Here is a 19,136-nt window from a genome sequence, read left to right on the forward strand (position 1 = left end):
CCCACGATCTAGTACCGAACGGACGGCACCTCCGCGTTCAGCACACGTACAGCTCGACGATGATCTCGGCCTTCTTGATCCAGCAAGAGAGACGGAGAGGTATAAGAGTTCTCCGGCAGCGTGATGGCGCTCCGGAGGTTGGTGATGACCTTGTCTCAGCAGGGCTCCGCCCGAGCTCCGCAGAAACGCGATCTAGAGGAAAAACCGTGGAGGTATGTGGTCGGGCTGCCGTGGGAAAGTCGTCTCAAATCAGCCCTAAAACCTCCGTATATATAGGTGGGAGGGAGGGGGGCCTTGCCTTGGGGTCCAAGGACCCTCAAGGGGTCGGCCGAGCCAAGGGGGAGGACTCTCCCCCCCAAACCGAGTTGGACTAGGTTTGGTGGGAGGGAGTCCTCCTCCCTTCCCACCTCCCCCTTCCTTTTTTTTTCTTTTCCTTTGATTTCTTATCCTTGGCGCATAGGCCCCTTTGGGGCTGTCCCACCAGCCCACTAAGGGCTGTTGTGTCTCCCCAAAGCCTATGGGCTTCCCCGGGGTGGGTTGCCCCCCCCCCCCCCGGTGAACTCCCGGAACCCATTCGTCATTCCCGGTACATTCCCGGTAACTCCGAAAACATTCCGGTAATCAAATGAGGTCATCCTATATATCAATATTCATTTCCGGACCATTCCGGAAACCCACGTGACGTCCGTGATCTCATCCGGGACTCCGAACAACATTCGGTAACCAACCATATAACTCAAATACGCATAAAACAACGTCGAACCTTAAGTGTGCAGACCCTGCGGGTTCGAGAACTATGTAGACATGACCCGAGAGACTCCTCGGTCAATATCCAATAGCGGGACCTGGATGCCCATATTGGATCCTACATATTCTACGAAGATCTTATCGTTTGAACCTCAGTGCCAAGGATTCGTATAATCCCGTATGTCATTCCCTTTGTCCTTCGGTATGTTACTTGCCCGAGATTCGATCGTCAGTATCCGCATACCTATTTCAATCTCGTTTACCGACAAGTCTCTTTACTCGTTCCGTAATACAAGATCCCGCAACTTACACTAAGTTACATTGCTTGCAAGGCTTGTGTGTGATGTTGTATTACCGAGTGGGCCCTGAGACACCTCTCCGTCATACGGAGTGACAAATCCCAGTCTTGATCCATACTAACTCAACTAACACCTTCGGAGATACCTGTAGAGCATCTTTATAGTCACCCAATTACGTTGCGACGTTTGATACACACAAAGCATTCCTCCGGTGTCAGTGAGTTATATGATCTCATGGTCATAGGAATAAATACTTGACACGCAGAAAACAGTAGCAACAAAATGACACGATCAACATGCTACGTCTATTAGTTTGGGTCTAGTCCATCACGTGATTCTCCCAATGACGTGATCCAGTTATCAAGCAACAACACCTTGTTCATAATCAGAAGACACTGACTATCATTGATCAACTGGCTAGCCAACTAGAGGCATGCTAGGGACGGTGTTTTGTCTATGTATCCACACATGTAAATGAGTCTTCATTCAATACAATTATAGCATGGATAATAAACTATTATCTTGATACAGGAATTATAATAATAACTATACATTTATTATTGCCTCTAGGGCATAATTCCAACACTTATATCAGAGAACTAGAGCGCTTTCATTCCAGGGAGACTCATCTCTGATAATTCTATTATCGCGTTCGAGTGTATACACCATATTCAATCCTTGAAGGAGAATTCACCGGCCTTGTGCGCTTATAAACTGGATCTCTCGAAGGCCTACGATCGTGTGGATTGGGACTTTATTGAGCAGACCCTTTTGGAATGGGGATTCTCACAGACCTGGACGTCGAGAGTCATGGCTTGTATTACTTCTGTAAGATATTCAGTAAAGTTTAATGGCAAGTTACTGGAATACTTTTCCCCCTCGAGGGGGCTTCGACAAGGTGACCCACTACCCCCCTTCCTATTCTTATTTGTGGATGATGCTCTCTCTGCTTTGATTAGTAAATCTACGAGGGGGGATAGATTGCAAGGGGTGAAAATTTGTCGTGGGGCTCCTGAGATTTCTCATCTACTTTTTGCGGATGATTCACTCCTATTGTTCCATGCAACTGAGCAGCGAGCGGTAATGGTTAAAGGTTTGTTGAACACCTTCGCGTCGGCCATGGGCCAGTTGATAAACCCCTCGAAGTGTTCCATTCTTTTCTCAGACAACTGCTTGCCATCCGTTATGACTGATATCAAGAGTGTGTTGGAGATTACTCAAGAAGTTTTTGAGCCAAAATACTTGGGTCTTCCAGTTCCGGAAGGGAGAATGCACAAAGGCAAGTTTGAAACAGCCCAAGAACGTCTCAGGAAGAGACTAATTGATTGGAGCGAGAAATATATGTCGTCAGGTAACAAAGAAATTTTAATAAAATATGTGGCTCAAGCTATTCGTGCATATGTTATGAGTTTGTTTAGGCTTCCTGCCTCGGTTTGTGATGAGCTTACCCGTATGATGCGCCAATACTGGTGGGGAGTAGAAAATGGGAAGAAGAAAATTGCATGGATGAGTTGGGACATGATGAGGCTTCCTAAATCAATGGGGGCATGGGCTTCAGGGATATGAGAGCGTTCAACCAAGCGTTACTGGCCAAGCAAGCTTGGAGACTTCTCGACTCCCATGACAGCCTATGTGCGAGACTACTGAAGGCAAAGTACTAGCCTCAAGGTCAGTCGTTAGATACAGTGTTTTCAATCACTGGTTCCGCGGTATGGAAAGGTATATTGCACGGGTTGGAGCTGTTGAAAAAAGGTGTTATATGGCGGGTGGGGGACGGGGAGCACATCCGGACGTGGCGAGATCCTTGGATCCCACGACCATCATCCTTCCGTCTGATCACCCCGAAAGGAACCTGTCGTCTTAATCGCGTTTCAGCTTTTCTGGACGCTAATGGAGCTTGGAGGACCGATCGTCTCCGTGAATATTTCTGGGAGATGGATGTTCAACATATTCTCAAGATACGCACTTCTCCAAGGCAGCGTTCTGACTTCATATCATGGTACCCAGAGAAGACTGGAGTTATTTCAGTTAAAAGTGCTTACAAGTTGGCCACATGCGATCACGACATAGCCTTTTCGGAGGGGCATCAAGTGCATCAGCAAATGGCTCCCGTTCTTTGTGGAATTGTGTGTGGCAGTCCTCGGTGCCGCAAAAGATGAAGATAACTGCGTGGCAAATTATCACAGGAGTTTTGCCCACGCATCAGTGTAAGGTGGTGCGCCATATTCCCACAAGTTCTACTTGTCGACTATGTGGACTGGAGGAGGAAGATACTTTCCATGCCCATGTCGCTTTAATTCGCTCGGCTTATGATCATTTGGTTCTAGAGATTAAGGAGTTGATGAGTAATAGGGAGTTTGTACCTCTGAAAATATGTCGCTCTCAGAATAGAGTTGCCGATCGATTGGCCAATTATAATCGCTCCGAGCGAGCTACAGCGGTGTGGTTGCGTTCGGTTCCACCTTGTATTGAGGGTTTGTGGCCTCTCGACTGAACACTATGACTTTGGAATAAAACTTCGTTTACCCCGGAAAAAAATGAAATGGAGGAAGATTGGGTCAGCCTATGTGAATCTTGACGCGCCGATCCAATGTTCACTTTTCCAATTAAGAAAAGTTAGCAGACCCGTAAATACAAGATGCATAAAATAAAATTTATTTAAAAAATAGTTTAAAATACTAATTTAAAAAATAGAAAACTATCAATAACTTATAAAAATAAACTATATATATTTTTATGAAGCTCCTTTACAAACAAGAATATACAACCCTTAATTTTCCCAGACAACAAAATAACAATAGTGTAACAACGAAATAGTGACCTCCGGTAAGAAGAACGGATAAAAGAGAGAAACTGCATAGAAAAATAGGCATGAAAAAGGAATATTAACCCAACAGTAAACGTTAAAATCAGCTCACACTGGCAAACATAAAATGAGAGAGCTCCTACCTGCCGCTCATTGCAGCACGGAGCCCCAGCGCCCCAAAGGGGGGCGCCCCTAATGGGCGGGCCCAGTTTTATATCTTTTTTCTGTTACCTCTTTTCTTCTCTGTTATTTTTATTTTTTTGTTCGTATTTTTCTTTTTCCTTTTCATTTTTTATTTTAAAAAGCAGAGCAGTTTTCAAAAATATTGAACAAATTTGAAAGCACGAACACATTTTTAAAGCACGAACATTTTTTGAATTATGAGAACAAAATTTAAAAAGAGGAAAAAATATATAAAATATGTACAAAATCATTTTTCGAATTCCCATATATTATTTCAAAGTCCAGAACATTTTTTCCAAATTCTGGAAAAAGTTCCAGAACATTTTTTCAAATTCCAGAACATTTTTTCAAATTTGAAGCATTTTTACAAACTGCGGAACATTTTTTCAAATTCCGGAATATTTTTCAAATTCTAGAAGATTTTTTAAAATTCCGGAAAATATTGCAAATGACAAAAAATCAAATTCCGGAACATTTTTTCTAATTCCGGAACATATTTACAAATTCTGGAACATTTTTTGAAATTACGGAACATTTTTTTCAAATTCCAGAACATTTTTCAAATTTCGAAAAAAAATCAAATTTAGGAACCATTTTTCAAATTCCGAAACATTTTTTCAAATTCCATGACATTTTTGAAACAAAAAATAGAAAAAAAGAAACAGAAAGAAAAAAAAGGAATAAAGAAACAGTCAAAAAACAGGAACAGAAAAACAAAAAAAATGATGCTGGGAACCTTCGGCAAGCAAAACTGTGCCGGCCCAAGTGTTGTCAGGAGGGTGTGCGGAGCCCCGACTATTTCTGCGTCAAATAGGGTTTTTCATAAAATGAACCCATAAATAATGAACGGATAATGCTTGCTTGAGCAAGTCTGGAGTTAGTCCTAATCACTACGTGCTAAATCTGACGGTCAATGAAGTGAATGAGCCTAAAATTTTTCTCAGCTAGCTGAGAAATAGCAAAACCGTTTTATATTTATGAACGGTGTAGCATTTCTGCACGTTTAGTTAGCTACTGGACAATGAACATCACAAGTCTACCTGTCATCGTTTTAATCTCATGCAGACGGTGGAAAAAGGTGGTTTTTTTCAAGCTTTTGAAGATACGAACAAACCGTGGAAAGAAAGCGGACCGACGGAGCTCCGGTTCAACCTGTGCCAAGGGAAGCCATATTATAATAAACAACCTGCTTAACGTTCTTCCTGACGCGTGTGCGTGTGTGACTAAGTATGTTGGAAGCTGTAACTCGATCTTCCCCTTTATCCGAAGGGGTTTCCCAACAAGTTCATCCAGCTCCGTAACATATGATTAGTTTGATTTCCTGGTACAGTCAATTCGAAGTTTTGAATCACGCCAGTCCTTTTCTTCCTGGTCCACCAAGGAAATCAAGCAGAGATAAATCTATTGCTGTCCCTTCCGTGCGGCAGTGTTTTGAATCTCTGACCACCGGATCTGGATCCGGGCCAGTAATTTTCTATATTCAGTAACCGTCGCCGTCTAGCCAGACAGCTTGGCAAATCGAAACTTCAAAGATTTGTGACGGTTGGTTGACTGTATACGCTTCACCTCCTCGCCAGAAAAATGTTACTACTAGGTTACCAACATTTAACACCAGTCGCTAACACCACGAACAGCCTTAGCCATCGGCCGATCACGCATGGAGCAGAAAGAAGCTCCGGTTGAAATTGAATAGTACTACTAGTAATCCCTCCATTCCTTCTACGCCGTACAGGTACAGTTCTATGCTGACCTTTGATCCTGTCAAAATTCTGAGTTTCTGAGCCTCTCTCTGACCGGACCATCCGGCCCGGACTTGCCCAGTCAGTTGCCCCCCTTAACGCCGGGGCTGCTGCATCTCATCCAGGAACACGATCGAACAGCTCGATACGGGCAGGTCTGGCTGCTCGTGCATGCCGTCGAGCGAATGGTCTCCCAACTAGTACTCGTAGTACTCCCCCATGCATTCACAGTGACGGAGCGATCGTTTGATTAGTCAGGCGAGACTGCGAAGCCTGCCGGCAGGTCCCCGGGGTTTCTCCGGCTGCGTGGAAAAATAGAAACAACAGAGACGCCAGGCGGAAGCGGCGCAGAAGCTTCTTCATCATGCCGGCGTCAAGTTGCGCATGCAGTTGCTTGTTGGACAGGGAAACGCTCGAGCACGCGCAGCATCCGAGCAAGTATCAGAGATTGGAAATGTAGGAGTGGTCGTACTAGGGTAGGAGGAGTTGACCTCTCTCTTTCTCCGGATCTGCCGGGAGCAGACAGAGAAACGAGACACGGGGGGTCGTTGAGATTTGCGGACATGGAAAGCTTTGCTCGAGGCATGCATGATGGGCCCGTCTTCGTCTCGTATACAAGTAAACCCGTCGTTGTCAGAGACACTGGCTGGAGCTCGAAAATGATGGATTTGGTGTTCCTGTTTATCAGGAGGACTACTTTTATTGTCGCGAACGAGTCTTTTATCTTCACTGTTGTCTTTTTTTTGGGGGGGGGGGGGAGGGGGGGGCTTGGTGTGTGTTTTCACACAAATATAACACCGTGTTCTTGGTCATGTAGATGGAAAAAAAAGAGCATTCTAAAGAGGAGTAGTTGTTTTAGTCGAGCATATGCTACATTGTTCTGGACTTTGGATGCGTCTTACCTTGCCGGTCAGGATTGCTCCTCTCTTTTCGTATATCAACTAGCATGAGCTACTAGAACGACGCAAGGTTTTGTACTCCCGTTTAGAAAATACAGTTAAACTTGCGTGCGTTTTTAAAATAGATAAGGTTTAAGGCGTGGAAGCAATTACTTTTATTAATTAGTACTAGTACTAGTCATGTATGCGCCCTCCCAATTTGCTGCTCAGGCATTAGTACTACTCCCTTCGTTCCTAAATATAAGTCTTTTTAGAGATTCCACTAGAGGACTACATACGGAGCAAAATGAGTGAATCTAAATTTTAATGTATGTCTACATACATCCGTATGTAGTTTTCTACTAGAAACTCTTAAAAGACTTATATTTAGGAACGAAGGGAGTAGTATTTTCTCAGTTGATTAGGCGCATTAACATTTACACCTGCTACATCTCACAACCAATCGATGACTACCTTGCTCCCAGAGATTTTCAAGCGTGCCTTCTAAACCGTGAGGAGGGAGTAGTACTAGTAACAGCCTTTATTAAGGAAAAATTAATGCAATGCTTTTAGGATCATTGTTTTCTACCGCATTTCAAACACTAATGTGTGTTCTTTTTCTCTCTAGGATACTCAACGTTGCATGCATCTTTTTTTTCTTCCAAAAAGTAATTCTTTATAAAGATTCATAGGACATAACCAAAATCAGTTTCGTTATAACTCATCCAGCTGAGTTTTAATTATGTCTCATTCACCTTTTACTTTTATAGTCCTTGAATGTGATACTTTAAAATGCGTGTGTGTTGACGTGGTTGTATCTGTTTTTATTTTTTTTATGTGAATGAGATTAAATTATATCTCATCTAGATAAGTTCTAAACACCCAACAAAAATTACATTGAAATTCATTGACCACAGAACAACCATGGCCGCCTTCAGAACGAGAGAGGGGAAAGATCTCGAGCTCTTTGGCTTATCTGTGAAGAAGATTCATAAGTCATAACCCTATGTTCGGTCTTGACACCGCTGCATGCAACCTTTGAACATATAAAAACTGGTACACTGCGGCCCAGAGACAGAAGCTGCCGTACAAGTTCCAGGAGCCACGACATGTTGATCCGCCGGGCGGTTGATCGGCGACCACGTCTCCACAAGGGAGCTGATCGCTGACCACGGATTAAAGACGACAAGCGTCCGGCAAGTCACAGTCTGCACCGGTATAACAAACCCACCTCGAACTGAAATTTGCATCGAGACAGGAGCTGAATGCAACGTGCAGTACGGTTTGACTGCGCGCGAAACGCCGGGAGGGAGAGAGAGAGAGCGGCATGTGGCGGTTGGCGACCGGGGAAGGCGTCCGTGTCATGTGGAGCACGGTTTAAACGCGCGCGCGCAGGAGCCGGTCGCCGCTGGTTTAAGCCGGGAGAGAGGGGCAGCGGCAGCTCGCCGCCGGGACGACAGCGACGGAGAGGATTCCGTGCCTGCCAAGTTCCAGGATCCCAGATTCTGCCCTCCACTAGAATCTGCATCTTTTTTTTTCTTTTTCCAAACCATGGGTTCTCTTTCTCTGTCGCTGGAGTTAAAAGCAGGAACGATTCTCTTCGAAATTACATGGTCGATAGCCAATCATGTCCCCATTCCATTCCAGTAGAAACAAAGATGGGAACAGTGTCAACCAGCCGGTGAACCGACCATTCAAAGCTACGGCATTCAACAGTCTTTAGTTTTTAAATATGTTTATAAAAGTACCATGAGATAGAATAGGATGACTGAAGAAGAATAAGAAGAAGAAGAAAAATCATGGTTGAATTATGCAGGTAGGAGAAACGAATCAAAAGTTTCCATTGGGATTCAAGGTTTGAGTCTTCATTTGGTCAAGTCTAAAGAAAGTATACGGTTGTTCTAAGTTTTGTAACTCGACATTGCAAACTAATTCTAGTTCAAGTTTTGCTCTCAGTCAAACTTCTCACTACACATCTCTTGTCTTTCTTTCCCCTCTCGCAAGGCGACTAGGACAAACTCTTTTGCCCCTCGATCTCCACCTGGGGCTCCTGTATTCGCCTCCTTCTTGCATGTCGAGGCAGTCAATGGTGGGGAGAGGAATACTGGTGCTTCGGCTTCGGCTAGTAGATAGGTTAGGATTTTAGAATGACGTTCGGAAGGATGACGACACATCTCTGAGTCAGCCTTTCAGACTTTGATTCTTCTTAAGTTCGTCCATCGAGACGGATTCACAGCTCCAGCGTAGATTCCCGCAGCTCCTCGCGACGGAGAGGTTAGGGTTTTTCGTCGTGCGTACGAGACGACGAGATTTGTCATCACGGTCCTTACATTAATTCAAGGGTGCAACATCGACGTTTACGGCTTCGGATTGCTGGTCCTTAGCGCATTTGCACAAACACTTTTCGATTGTTAGAACAAGGTCGGGCCTTCTCTGGTATGGGATCTGCGACAACGGCGTGTCGGCAACTCATTCTGGCATAGGCAGTGGTTGTTTGCTGGTCCAAAGATTTTAATGTAATTTTTATTATGTTTGAGGTGTTTTATATTTTTGTGAACTTTTATAATAAATAAGATGATACCCATGATGTTGCGGGAACGGCTGCAATATATTTCAGTGAGATTTGATTGTCTTGATTACAAATATTTATATTAATAACACGTGAACTAAAAATAAAAATTGACTTATTAGGTTTGATTATGTATAGTTGTAAAAATATTTATTAAATATAAGTAGAATATTAGCATGGAAAATAGTTTCTCATGCATGGTTGCATGTTGAGGTGGGTCTTATCAATCCATAATTTTGTAGTGATGTGACATACTTGCATGTTGAGATAAATAAGTCGGTAGGAATGACTCTCTTGGGTATATAGAATTTGAGGGACGTGGAGTTTCTACGCAAGGAGCAAATGCTCCTGAAGTGAACAGTAAAATAAAACATATTCAAAAAACTTTCAAAATTTCTGAATTTTTTTGTGGCATATTTTCATAATTGTTTGTTGTGCAAGCAAAATTTCATTGTAAAATCACATTGTTGGAAGGCATGGTAAAAGTACAAAATCGATGCTCTGGAAATGTTACTTACAAAAGCATTTTGGAGTTCTGATTTTGTTTTTTGGCACGACTTCACCAAAGTGATTTCGTGATGAAATTTTACATGCACAAGAACCATTTGTGAAAGTATGTCACACAAATAATTCAGAATTATTTGAATTTGGTCTGTATTTTTTAAAGTTTACTATTCACACCAGGAGTGCTCCTGGATGTAGAGATTTTTTGTTCAAAAGGACCACCCGTCGAATTAAGTTGATAGAAAAGACCACTTGTGATAGGCGTGCCAGGCCACCAGCCGACACGTGTCACCTGTCGCTACACGCGGAGGCGCAATACTCTTCATCGCACTGCTCATGTATGGGATGGTTTCACACAACAAACCTGCACAACAACAAAAAAAATGGCGTGAGCGGACAGTACATGCCGCCACATCCCGTGGCAGCAACACTTTCATGGAGGGGTGCGGTGAACAATAATTTCAAAGAAATCAAAAAAAGTAGCAGAAACATGTAAAAAAATTGCACCCACTAAGAACACTCAGTCGTCTTTGCTTCAAAAAAAACAGATTTTTAAAAACTATTGTTCACTTGCATGAACAGTGTTTCCGTTTTGTTGTGAGAAACATGTCCCGTGCGTGATCTGTAGCATGAACGGTGTTTGCTACTTCAGTGCGTGGCGGCAGGTGCTATGTGTTAGCTGACGCGCCTGCCACCACATTGCAACTGTTTTTTTTTTAAGAATTCATCTCACATGTGGTCCTTTTCGTTAATTTGATTCGGCAGGTGATCCTTTTGCAAAAAATCGGGTGTAGGAAGGCACTTTCGGAATTTGAGTCATTTTTTCACAACAAGACAATCTTCTTGCTATTTCACAATTATATTTAAAAAATGCTAACATACAACACCAAATATATAAAGTATGTAAATATATTTTATGATGAATCTTATGAAACTAAATTAGTGTCATTAGTGGTTGATATACTTTTTGTGGACATGGCTTAGAAAATATGTTGAACTTCAATAAAATGATGCTAAGAGCCAAGCATTGGAATGGTCTTATAACACTTCCTTGTATGGCAAACCAACCTGTGATTGGATGGTTAGAGAGACAGTGGTATCCCCAGCCCACCAGGTTCAAGTTTTGGTGCTTGTATTATTTTTGAATTTATTTTAGAATTTTCCGTGATACGCTTTCAGTAAGAGGAGAAGTTTTCATCGATGACGAGGTGCCTATGATGACTTCGTAAATTTTAATATGATATGACGACTCAGTTTTTTTGGAGATGCTTATAAGGATAGGATATGCATACGTGCGTTCATACGAATGAGTTTTTCGGAGGTGCTTATAAAGATAGGATATGCATGTGTCCTTGCTACGCATCCCTTCGTATCAAGTGCTCCATGGTCCATTTTGGTTCCAGCGTGAACCGGGGTCGCCCGTCGACCGTGCGACACCTCTCGATTTAGCGTTTGAGGGCAGTTGACCTTTGCAATGTTGGAGATAGATGGTTGTTGCTTCCATGGTTTGGTCTTTCGAGTGAGGGCAAGGGCACGGTGCTTTCATGGTAGTGTCTTCCCAGGACTATAGTTTCCTTTTGGGTGCAGGTCGTAACGAAGGTCAATGGCCACGCCATTGCAAGTGTTTTGCTTCCTCCTACCGTTATCTTCGGTTTTTTTAGCACTTTCTATCTTTCATTTAGTTTCTTTTTTAATGTAAATTGATGGTACTTCCTTCATCCCGGTGTATAGACTAACGGGAGTAACATAGGTAGTAACATAAGAGGGTGCTTGGATCCAAGTTACTAAAACTAGTCTCACTAAAAATAGTCTCTTTAAGAGGTTAAAGTTCCAAGCACCCCTGACTAAAGAGAGGCTAAAACTAGTCTTGAGGCTAAAATCTTTTAGTCAGGGGTACCCCTACTAAAATGTGGATTAGTCCTCTCTCTCCTCATTTAACTCTTCTCCTTTAAAACATGCGAGTTATGGATTGGAGGGTTTGAAGGATAATAAATGCTCATTAACTTGGTTTTAGTCTCTTTAGTATTTGGATTCAAGCATGGGTGAGGCTAGCAAGCTTTAGTCTCATTACTTTTAGTCATGGGACTAAAACGTATCCAAGCATCCTCTTAGCATGTTACTACCTAACATAGCGGATACCAAGGCAAGATGAGTCTATAGCCTAATAAATGGTAGGCTCAATGTTACTACCTCAATGTTACTATCCACTCTAGAGGTAGTAACTTAGGCAAATAACATGTGTATGTTACTACTCTATGTTACTCTCCATTGTGAGTAGTCATCATCTTAGGTTGGGCACCATGACCAAGACAGAGAGGCAAACAAGAGAAATAAATGCTAATTTGCTAATTAATATCATTGCATGCAATGAATTGACCACTGCATGTCATGCTACTTAGGCTGGCCATAGTGGGGAGTATCGTATAGTAGTATCATGCATATGATACTATTGTATAGTACTACCTTCATAATGCATAGTATCATAAAATAGTATTATAGATGACCTTATTTATTAACATGCATGACACATAGTAGCATATCATTTAACATGTTACGGTATCTACCTATGTTACTATAACCCTCTCTCTCTTCTTTAATTGTCTGCCACATCAACATGTTTGTTAGTCCCAAGTATATGATATTACCTTAGTTACTCCCACTATGGCCAGCCTTAGGCTGCTCATAGTGGGGAGTAACATATAGTAGTATCATGGATATGTTACTATTGTATGATACTACCTTCGTAGTGCATAGTATCATAAACTAGTATCACAGGTGATCTCATTTATTGACATGCATGACACATACTCCCTCCGTCACGGTTTGGAAGGCGTGCATGCAAATTCTATAGGACCTAGGTGGTTACTGATTCGCTGTGAAATGAGTTAAAAATAGCATTCACACTACGCATGCATATAGAAGTAGTACAACGGAGTACTAATTAGCTGCTAGGAGTAAATGCAACGTGTCTTAATCTTTGTCTATTTTGGAAAACGCACGCAAGTCTAACTGTGCCTTCTAAACCGTGACAGAGGGAGTAGTAGCATAGCATTTAACATGAAACGGTATCTACCTATGTTACTATAACCCTCTCTCTCTTCTTTAATTACTTGCCACATCACCATGTTTGCTAGTCCCAAGACTATATTACTAGCTATATATGATACCCCCACTATGGCCAGCCTTAGCCTCAATTCATTAAAAACATACATGTCCCACGTCTCATATTGGTTGATTCATTTACTCATGTCAAAAAACAAGAAACGAGATGGAAGTTAATGCACCGTGTCTAAGTGTTTTGAGATTATTTGATTTTCGTAAGATGACTTATACACCGGGACGAAGGGAGTATTTGTAATCTTGCATGATTGGCTCTGTTAATTTAAAGTCGAGCTCGCCTTGAGCCTAAGATCATAATCACAAAGATACTCTAATGCATGATACCATAGTAAAGCAAGATTACGAAAATATCATTAAAATATTAGATTCTTGGAAAGTGGGACTGAAAAACGGATTATAGGAAAGGTCAACTCCTATAGCGTGAAGTAACTTGGTCCTCGGGAATCCAAAAAAATACCGGCAGGAATTGTTTGCTATCCGAAAAAATAAATCATAGAAATATACTTTCTTCGTCCTAAAATAAATATCGATGACTTAGTATAAATATTGTATTAGTAGTTTAGTTAAAAATTACCACATTTATTTTAAGACAAAGGGAGTATTTGACAAACATGTGGTGTTTTGACTAAAAAACATGTCTTGTTTGGCTCAAACGCAGGCTCATCAGGGGCGGATCCAGTGTATAAGCAATGAGGGCAGCTGTCCCCATTCAATTTTTAGTATATTTGTAATTGTAATATGCCAAGGTAAATAGTCATTTGCGCCCACTTAGTGAAGAAAATTTTCTCATTTGACACATTTTTGCGTCCTCTAAAATTTAATCCTGGGTTCGCCCCTAAGGCCCATATTACATTTTTGCAGTTGGGAATTCAGAACTTTCACATTCTGCATCCCAAATATGAATTTGATCCATGGCAAGTGAAAACTTCTACATTTAATACCCAGTATATCTAACGCGGTATCTTGACTATATAGTTTGAATCCATACGGTTCACTGTTCACGTGCCGTACGTCTGCCGCTGTAAACATCAAAGGAAAAATAAGAGATGAAAAATATACGTCCGCTGCACCTACACACTGTAGTGCACGTGTGTAGGTCGCGAAAACTGAGGTACATATCGTGATGTGTGAAGCCAACACCACTGAAACCGAGCACTGAGTCACACATATTAGGTCCTTAAGATTTTTTTAGGCCGGCCGATTGCAATATCACACTTCCAAAATGTGCGGTGGCGTTTTTTTTTTTAAGGATAAAACATATCCACGTTGACTTTTTTTTCCTTTAAGAAATGTATTCAAACTTTTTACAGACTTCCTCTAAGAGCATCTCCAACCGCAGCCCTATAATTGAGCACGAAAAATAGATGGAATAAAATAATTTAGGCATAAATTATTATTATTTTTTACATGAGAAATAGCCGTCTTGAACAGCAACCCTATTTGTTGCCCAAAAATGACAGTTTGGTGTGGTTTTTGACACGAAATCAAGGACAACTGCTCCAACAGCTGCCCGAACGTAGGATGGCAGCGCCGCTCAGCGTCGGAGGAGCCGGCAATGGTGTGTGGTAGCCGGGGGACAGGCAGATCCGAGGGCTTTCGCCTGCATGCAGGTGTTCAGAAGCACCTCACGTTTTTGGACAGTCGTCGAAGTGCCCCAAATTTGCCGCATGAAAAATCTCTTTTTAGTGCTGCCCAACAAGTTTTTTTTTAAAGTTTGGCCAGTTGTTAAAGACCGTATTTTGGCTTTTCATACCCTAAAAACGACTTATGCCCTATTATATGGTTGTTGTTGGAGATGCTATAAACAAATACGTTTTATAGTAATTTTCAAAGAGTCGCCTTATGGATTAAAAAGTCACGACTGAAACTACTAAAAATATATAAACACCTTACATGTAAGTAATGACGGGAACTATAGTTTTTTTTTTGCGGGTGAACATGAACTATAGTTTTGCTAACAGATTGACCGTTTACGACATGTGAACAAAGGTAAGATATTCTTCATCGATGAAGTACATGTATGCATTTTTGTTATACTTCAATCTTCATAGACCTTTTATAGAAGATTTTATGTAACGGAAACCAGTTGAAGGGTAAAATGCTCTAGGATGTGATCTTCTAGGGGGTTAAATGATAGAGGGGAAAGTGATCCAAGATCATTTAATTACAGAGTATTGTTTTGTATGTTTTTTAGAAACAAGGTTTTTCTTGACTTCCTTTGAGGAAACCATCGTCTTCAAGGTTCATTTACAAGGTACAAAATAACATAATATCGAAATGCCAACGAAGGACATCTACATTATTGTATGTTTTTTAGAAACAAGGTTTTTCTTGACTTCCTTTGAGGAAACCATCGTCTTCAAGGTTCATTTACAAGGTACAAAATAACATAATATCGAAATGCCAACGAAGGACATCTACATTATTGTTGATTGGTATACACTCCTTTTCTTTCACATCCCCACCACCCCACCCCCAAATCAGGCTGGCACTCAACATCATTCTTGGCTTGTAGGGCGCAAGTTGGAGGATCCGCGGAAGCTACTTTGGCATGGTTAAAAGATCAGCATTGGTTAAGATCCAACGCCTCAAATTTCATAAACAAACTAAATTATGAAATATGTCACCAATCTCGAATTAGTTCACTTTATGCATTAGCACATATCTCGACGAGCATAGTGAGCTCCCAGGAGTAGTACTCCGCGAGTCGTTGTAGCTCGAGGAGGCGATGGACACAAGGACCCTGCATTCATGGATGGCGGCACTGCTCCGCTCCTTGCAAAAACAATTTTGGCGCTCTAAAGATGGCGGAGGGCCATTTTTTCTTAATTGACAGAGAGCAATTTGCATTACATATATTCAAAAAAGAAACATTATTGCCATTCTTGGCTCGTAGGGCAGAGCCTGCAGGATATGGTTAGATCGCCATTGGTGAAGATCCAAGGCCTCCCAAATTTAGTAAACAAAAGCAAATTATTGAATATGTGATCGATCTATACTTTATTTGACTTTGTGCAGTACATGTACATATGCCCGTCATTATTTGCAAAATCTGAACTTCCGGTGCCTGCATGGCCAGCCGTATAGCTTATTTTACTACACATTGGCGGCTAAGGCATGCACCCATGAACCTATACTTTAATTTACCGAAAAAGAACCAACCAAAGAAAAACGAATGTCCCCTAATAAAAAAACAAAACGAACGAATGAATCCTCTGCACGTTAATTAATTATTTGATGACTGTTAATCTGCCCCCTCGACTATTTTGTTATTCCTGACGTGGAGCCGGGTACTTCGCTGAATAGTAGCCGTTGAATTTCCGTTCAAAATTAGAGCCTTGAAACGATCGTTTCCCTCCTCTGCACTCTCTCCATTTTTTCTATGTTGTACAGCACCGCGTCGGCTGCCGCTGACACCAGCTCGGCCATGTCCCTGCAGAAACGGATCGCCATTGCATACAGTTAGCTCTCAATCGGTTGCATCCATGCATGCATGCATTTGCGCATGGAATTTCACGTACGGCACAGAGGGATTGATCCAAGAGGAAGAAGAAAACGATGCATGCGTATAAGGATAAGGATCCATGACGTACCCTGTGGCCGAGTCGTAGGTGAGGCCGACGGTGTTCTTGGCCTCGCGGAGCGCGTACTTGTAGCGCTCGACGTCTTCTGGGAGGTAGCCTTCGGAGGCGGCGACGGCCTCGGGGAGCACGAGGTCGGAGGGCTTGATGTTGTAGAAGATGGGGATGATGGTCTTGCGTGACTCCACGAGCATGGCGAGCTCCCAGAGGCAGTACTCCGAGTCGCAGTAGCTCGGGGAGAAGATGGCGACGGCGATGCTGCATTCGCGGATCCCAGCCCTGATGGTGTCCCTGAGCCGGTCACCCGGCCGCATCGACATGTTGTCCAGGAAGCCGCGGATGCCGCCCTGCGCGAGGCGGTCGTAGAGCAGGCGCGCCACCGTGCGCTTGGTGTCGGCGCCGCGATGGTTGATGAACACGTCGTACTGGGGTTCCCCGGCCAGAGACTCCTCGTCGTACTCCACCCGTCGCGCCACCACGGCCTGTTGCTTCTTCCTCCCCTCGCTGGCGCGCACGGCCTCCGCCGACGCGCTCAGCCGGGACGCCATGATGGACGACCTACGCGAAACTCCGGTTGAGGCCATTGATGGAGAGGTCGAGCAAAGCAAGCTCTCAGCTGCGTACGTACGTGTGTGTGCGTTGGATCGACGATGGAGATCTGTACTGCTGCTACGGGCGTGCAGGTCGTGGCTAGCTAGGTAGGTCCGGAGCGATGGAGGCGACAGCAGCTGTATGAATGAATTGATCAAACTGATGGAAGGATGGGGCTTATATAAGGCTAGCTAGAGAGCGGGAGAGCTATACGAGCTCCAACGAGGGAGACCGCCAGCACGCGCGCGATCGAAATTCCTGTCGCCTGGTGGCTATGAGCAACTGGTCGCGCGCGGAATCAGAGGGTTTGAAAATGAGGAAAACTAGTAGTAAACGCGTAGCGATCGAGCAGCTACCCAAGCCCCATGTGATACGTACAACTACGCACCGCGCGCGCGCCGGTCCGGTTCAAATTCAATGCTGCCCTCGCGAGACGCGAGAGAAACCAACGCCCGGACCAAGATAGTAAAAAACCACTCCTCTACTACGTAGTACGTAGAATGTTTGATCGTACGTTGATCACTTTTACTACTACGAATCGTCTTTCGTCCATTGTTTGTGCGTGCATGGATGATGTGCAGACCGACCGATCCCGGCTTTTGGGCGACGAACGAATTGAGGGGCGAATTCCTTCGAGGCAGGTTTGATTTGTCAGCCAAAAATGTGCATGCACGCTTGGACCGTGGAGCGGGAGCACATGCGGGAGTATTTTAGATGGATTGGGAGACAAGGAAGGAAAAGCAACCAACGGGCCGGGTTGGAGGTGGAACAGAGACTCCACGTACGTACAGAGCTACCGTTTCAAAAGAGACCGCTTCAACAAAAGGGCGTTCCTCCTGCGCATGGGGCCTGACGTCATCTTGGACTCTCCGACTGTACGTACTAGTACGTGTCTGCGTTCGCTTTGATGAGTTCAACTTTCAACACCTCGTACTCGTGCCCGTCCAAATTTACCCTGGCTAGCATTCCCGTCTCGTCTCGTCTCGTCTCGGTAAAAAGGTGAGGTGATTCTTGTTTCTTGTTTTTGACAGACGGTGATTCTTGCTCTCGTTTTACCGGACGGATGGACGGGCGTCGCGTCAAGACTCAAGAGGGAGGGCGCATGCATGGATCCACGTCGGAACCAGGTAGGTAGGTCGATTATATTGGGACGTGGGGCCCCGAGACTGATCCAAGAGATCAGTGTGACAGGGACTTGAGGAGATCAACTAGTCCAGCAAGGACGGCGTACAACTGCATGCACTGCGTGCGTGCGTGCGTGCGTACGGGTTGATTTGTTCCTGTGAATAAATTTCCTTTTCCCATCATCTGATATATATATGTCGTAATGGTGCAAATTAAAGTGTTGCATATCGGAATGTTCAACTAACTAAATATTCTACGCCTAGATCTTTGTGTATGCGTTTTACATTTGGATATGTATACGAACAACAGGGAAGAAAGCTCGACCGGTCCCGTAAAAAAAACTAGGCAACAAACTAGCTCAGATGGTTAGATTTCTTGTGGCTGAAAACCCAGCATGGTGTGTTTAATGTGAGAAGATGTACGTTTATGATGATTTGATCAATCTTAAAATGTTGTGTCTACTAACATAAAAAAAAGGAGGTGTGAACAAACGACTAAATCATGAGCATGCTTCCTTTTTTTTCCTTTGGAAATTGTATGAGCATATACTCTTTTCATCTTTGGGAAATGTATGAGTAGGAAGTACGATCTATTTTTTTTCTATGAGAAATTTCCATCTATTCATACTCATGGCATCACTACCAAAGGTACTCGCAAAAGAAAAAAGAATATTAGAGGTAATAAAAATTACAACCAGGTTAGTGGATCACCTAGCGATGACTATAAGGCTGATCGTAATGAAAGTATCATAAGCAGTATCATGCATGCAAGCTAATTTTACTTGATGATGTGGCACACCATTAAATAAGAAAAGAAAGGATATGATAGCGTATCATATGAAATATTGTATCATACGCTAGTATCATATCCATAATACTATGCATTACGAAAATAGTATCATATACTATAGCATCATATGCATGATACTAGTATATGATGCTCTCATTACGAACAGCCTAAACTAGGATCCAAACTGTGATGTCAAGTTTTATAA

General features: G+C 43.0%; 1 protein-coding gene across 1 annotated transcript; it reads right to left on the reverse strand.

Moving 5' to 3' along the window:
* Positions 1 to 16,175: 16,175 nt before the first annotated feature.
* Positions 16,176 to 17,043, reverse strand: LOC123425979 (TIR-only protein-like). Its single transcript, XM_045109754.1, has 2 exons — positions 16,439 to 17,043; positions 16,176 to 16,278 (listed from the first exon to the last, which is right to left on the reverse strand). Exons 1-2 carry the CDS (start codon positions 17,008 to 17,010, stop codon positions 16,176 to 16,178), a joined length of 675 nt encoding a protein of 224 aa, XP_044965689.1. The 5' UTR covers positions 17,011 to 17,043.
* Between the last annotated feature and the right edge of the window lie 2,093 nt (positions 17,044 to 19,136).

This window comes from Hordeum vulgare, chromosome 2H, assembly GCF_904849725.1.
Source record: "Hordeum vulgare subsp. vulgare chromosome 2H, MorexV3_pseudomolecules_assembly, whole genome shotgun sequence".
NCBI classification, from domain to species: Eukaryota; Viridiplantae; Streptophyta; class Magnoliopsida; order Poales; family Poaceae; genus Hordeum; species Hordeum vulgare.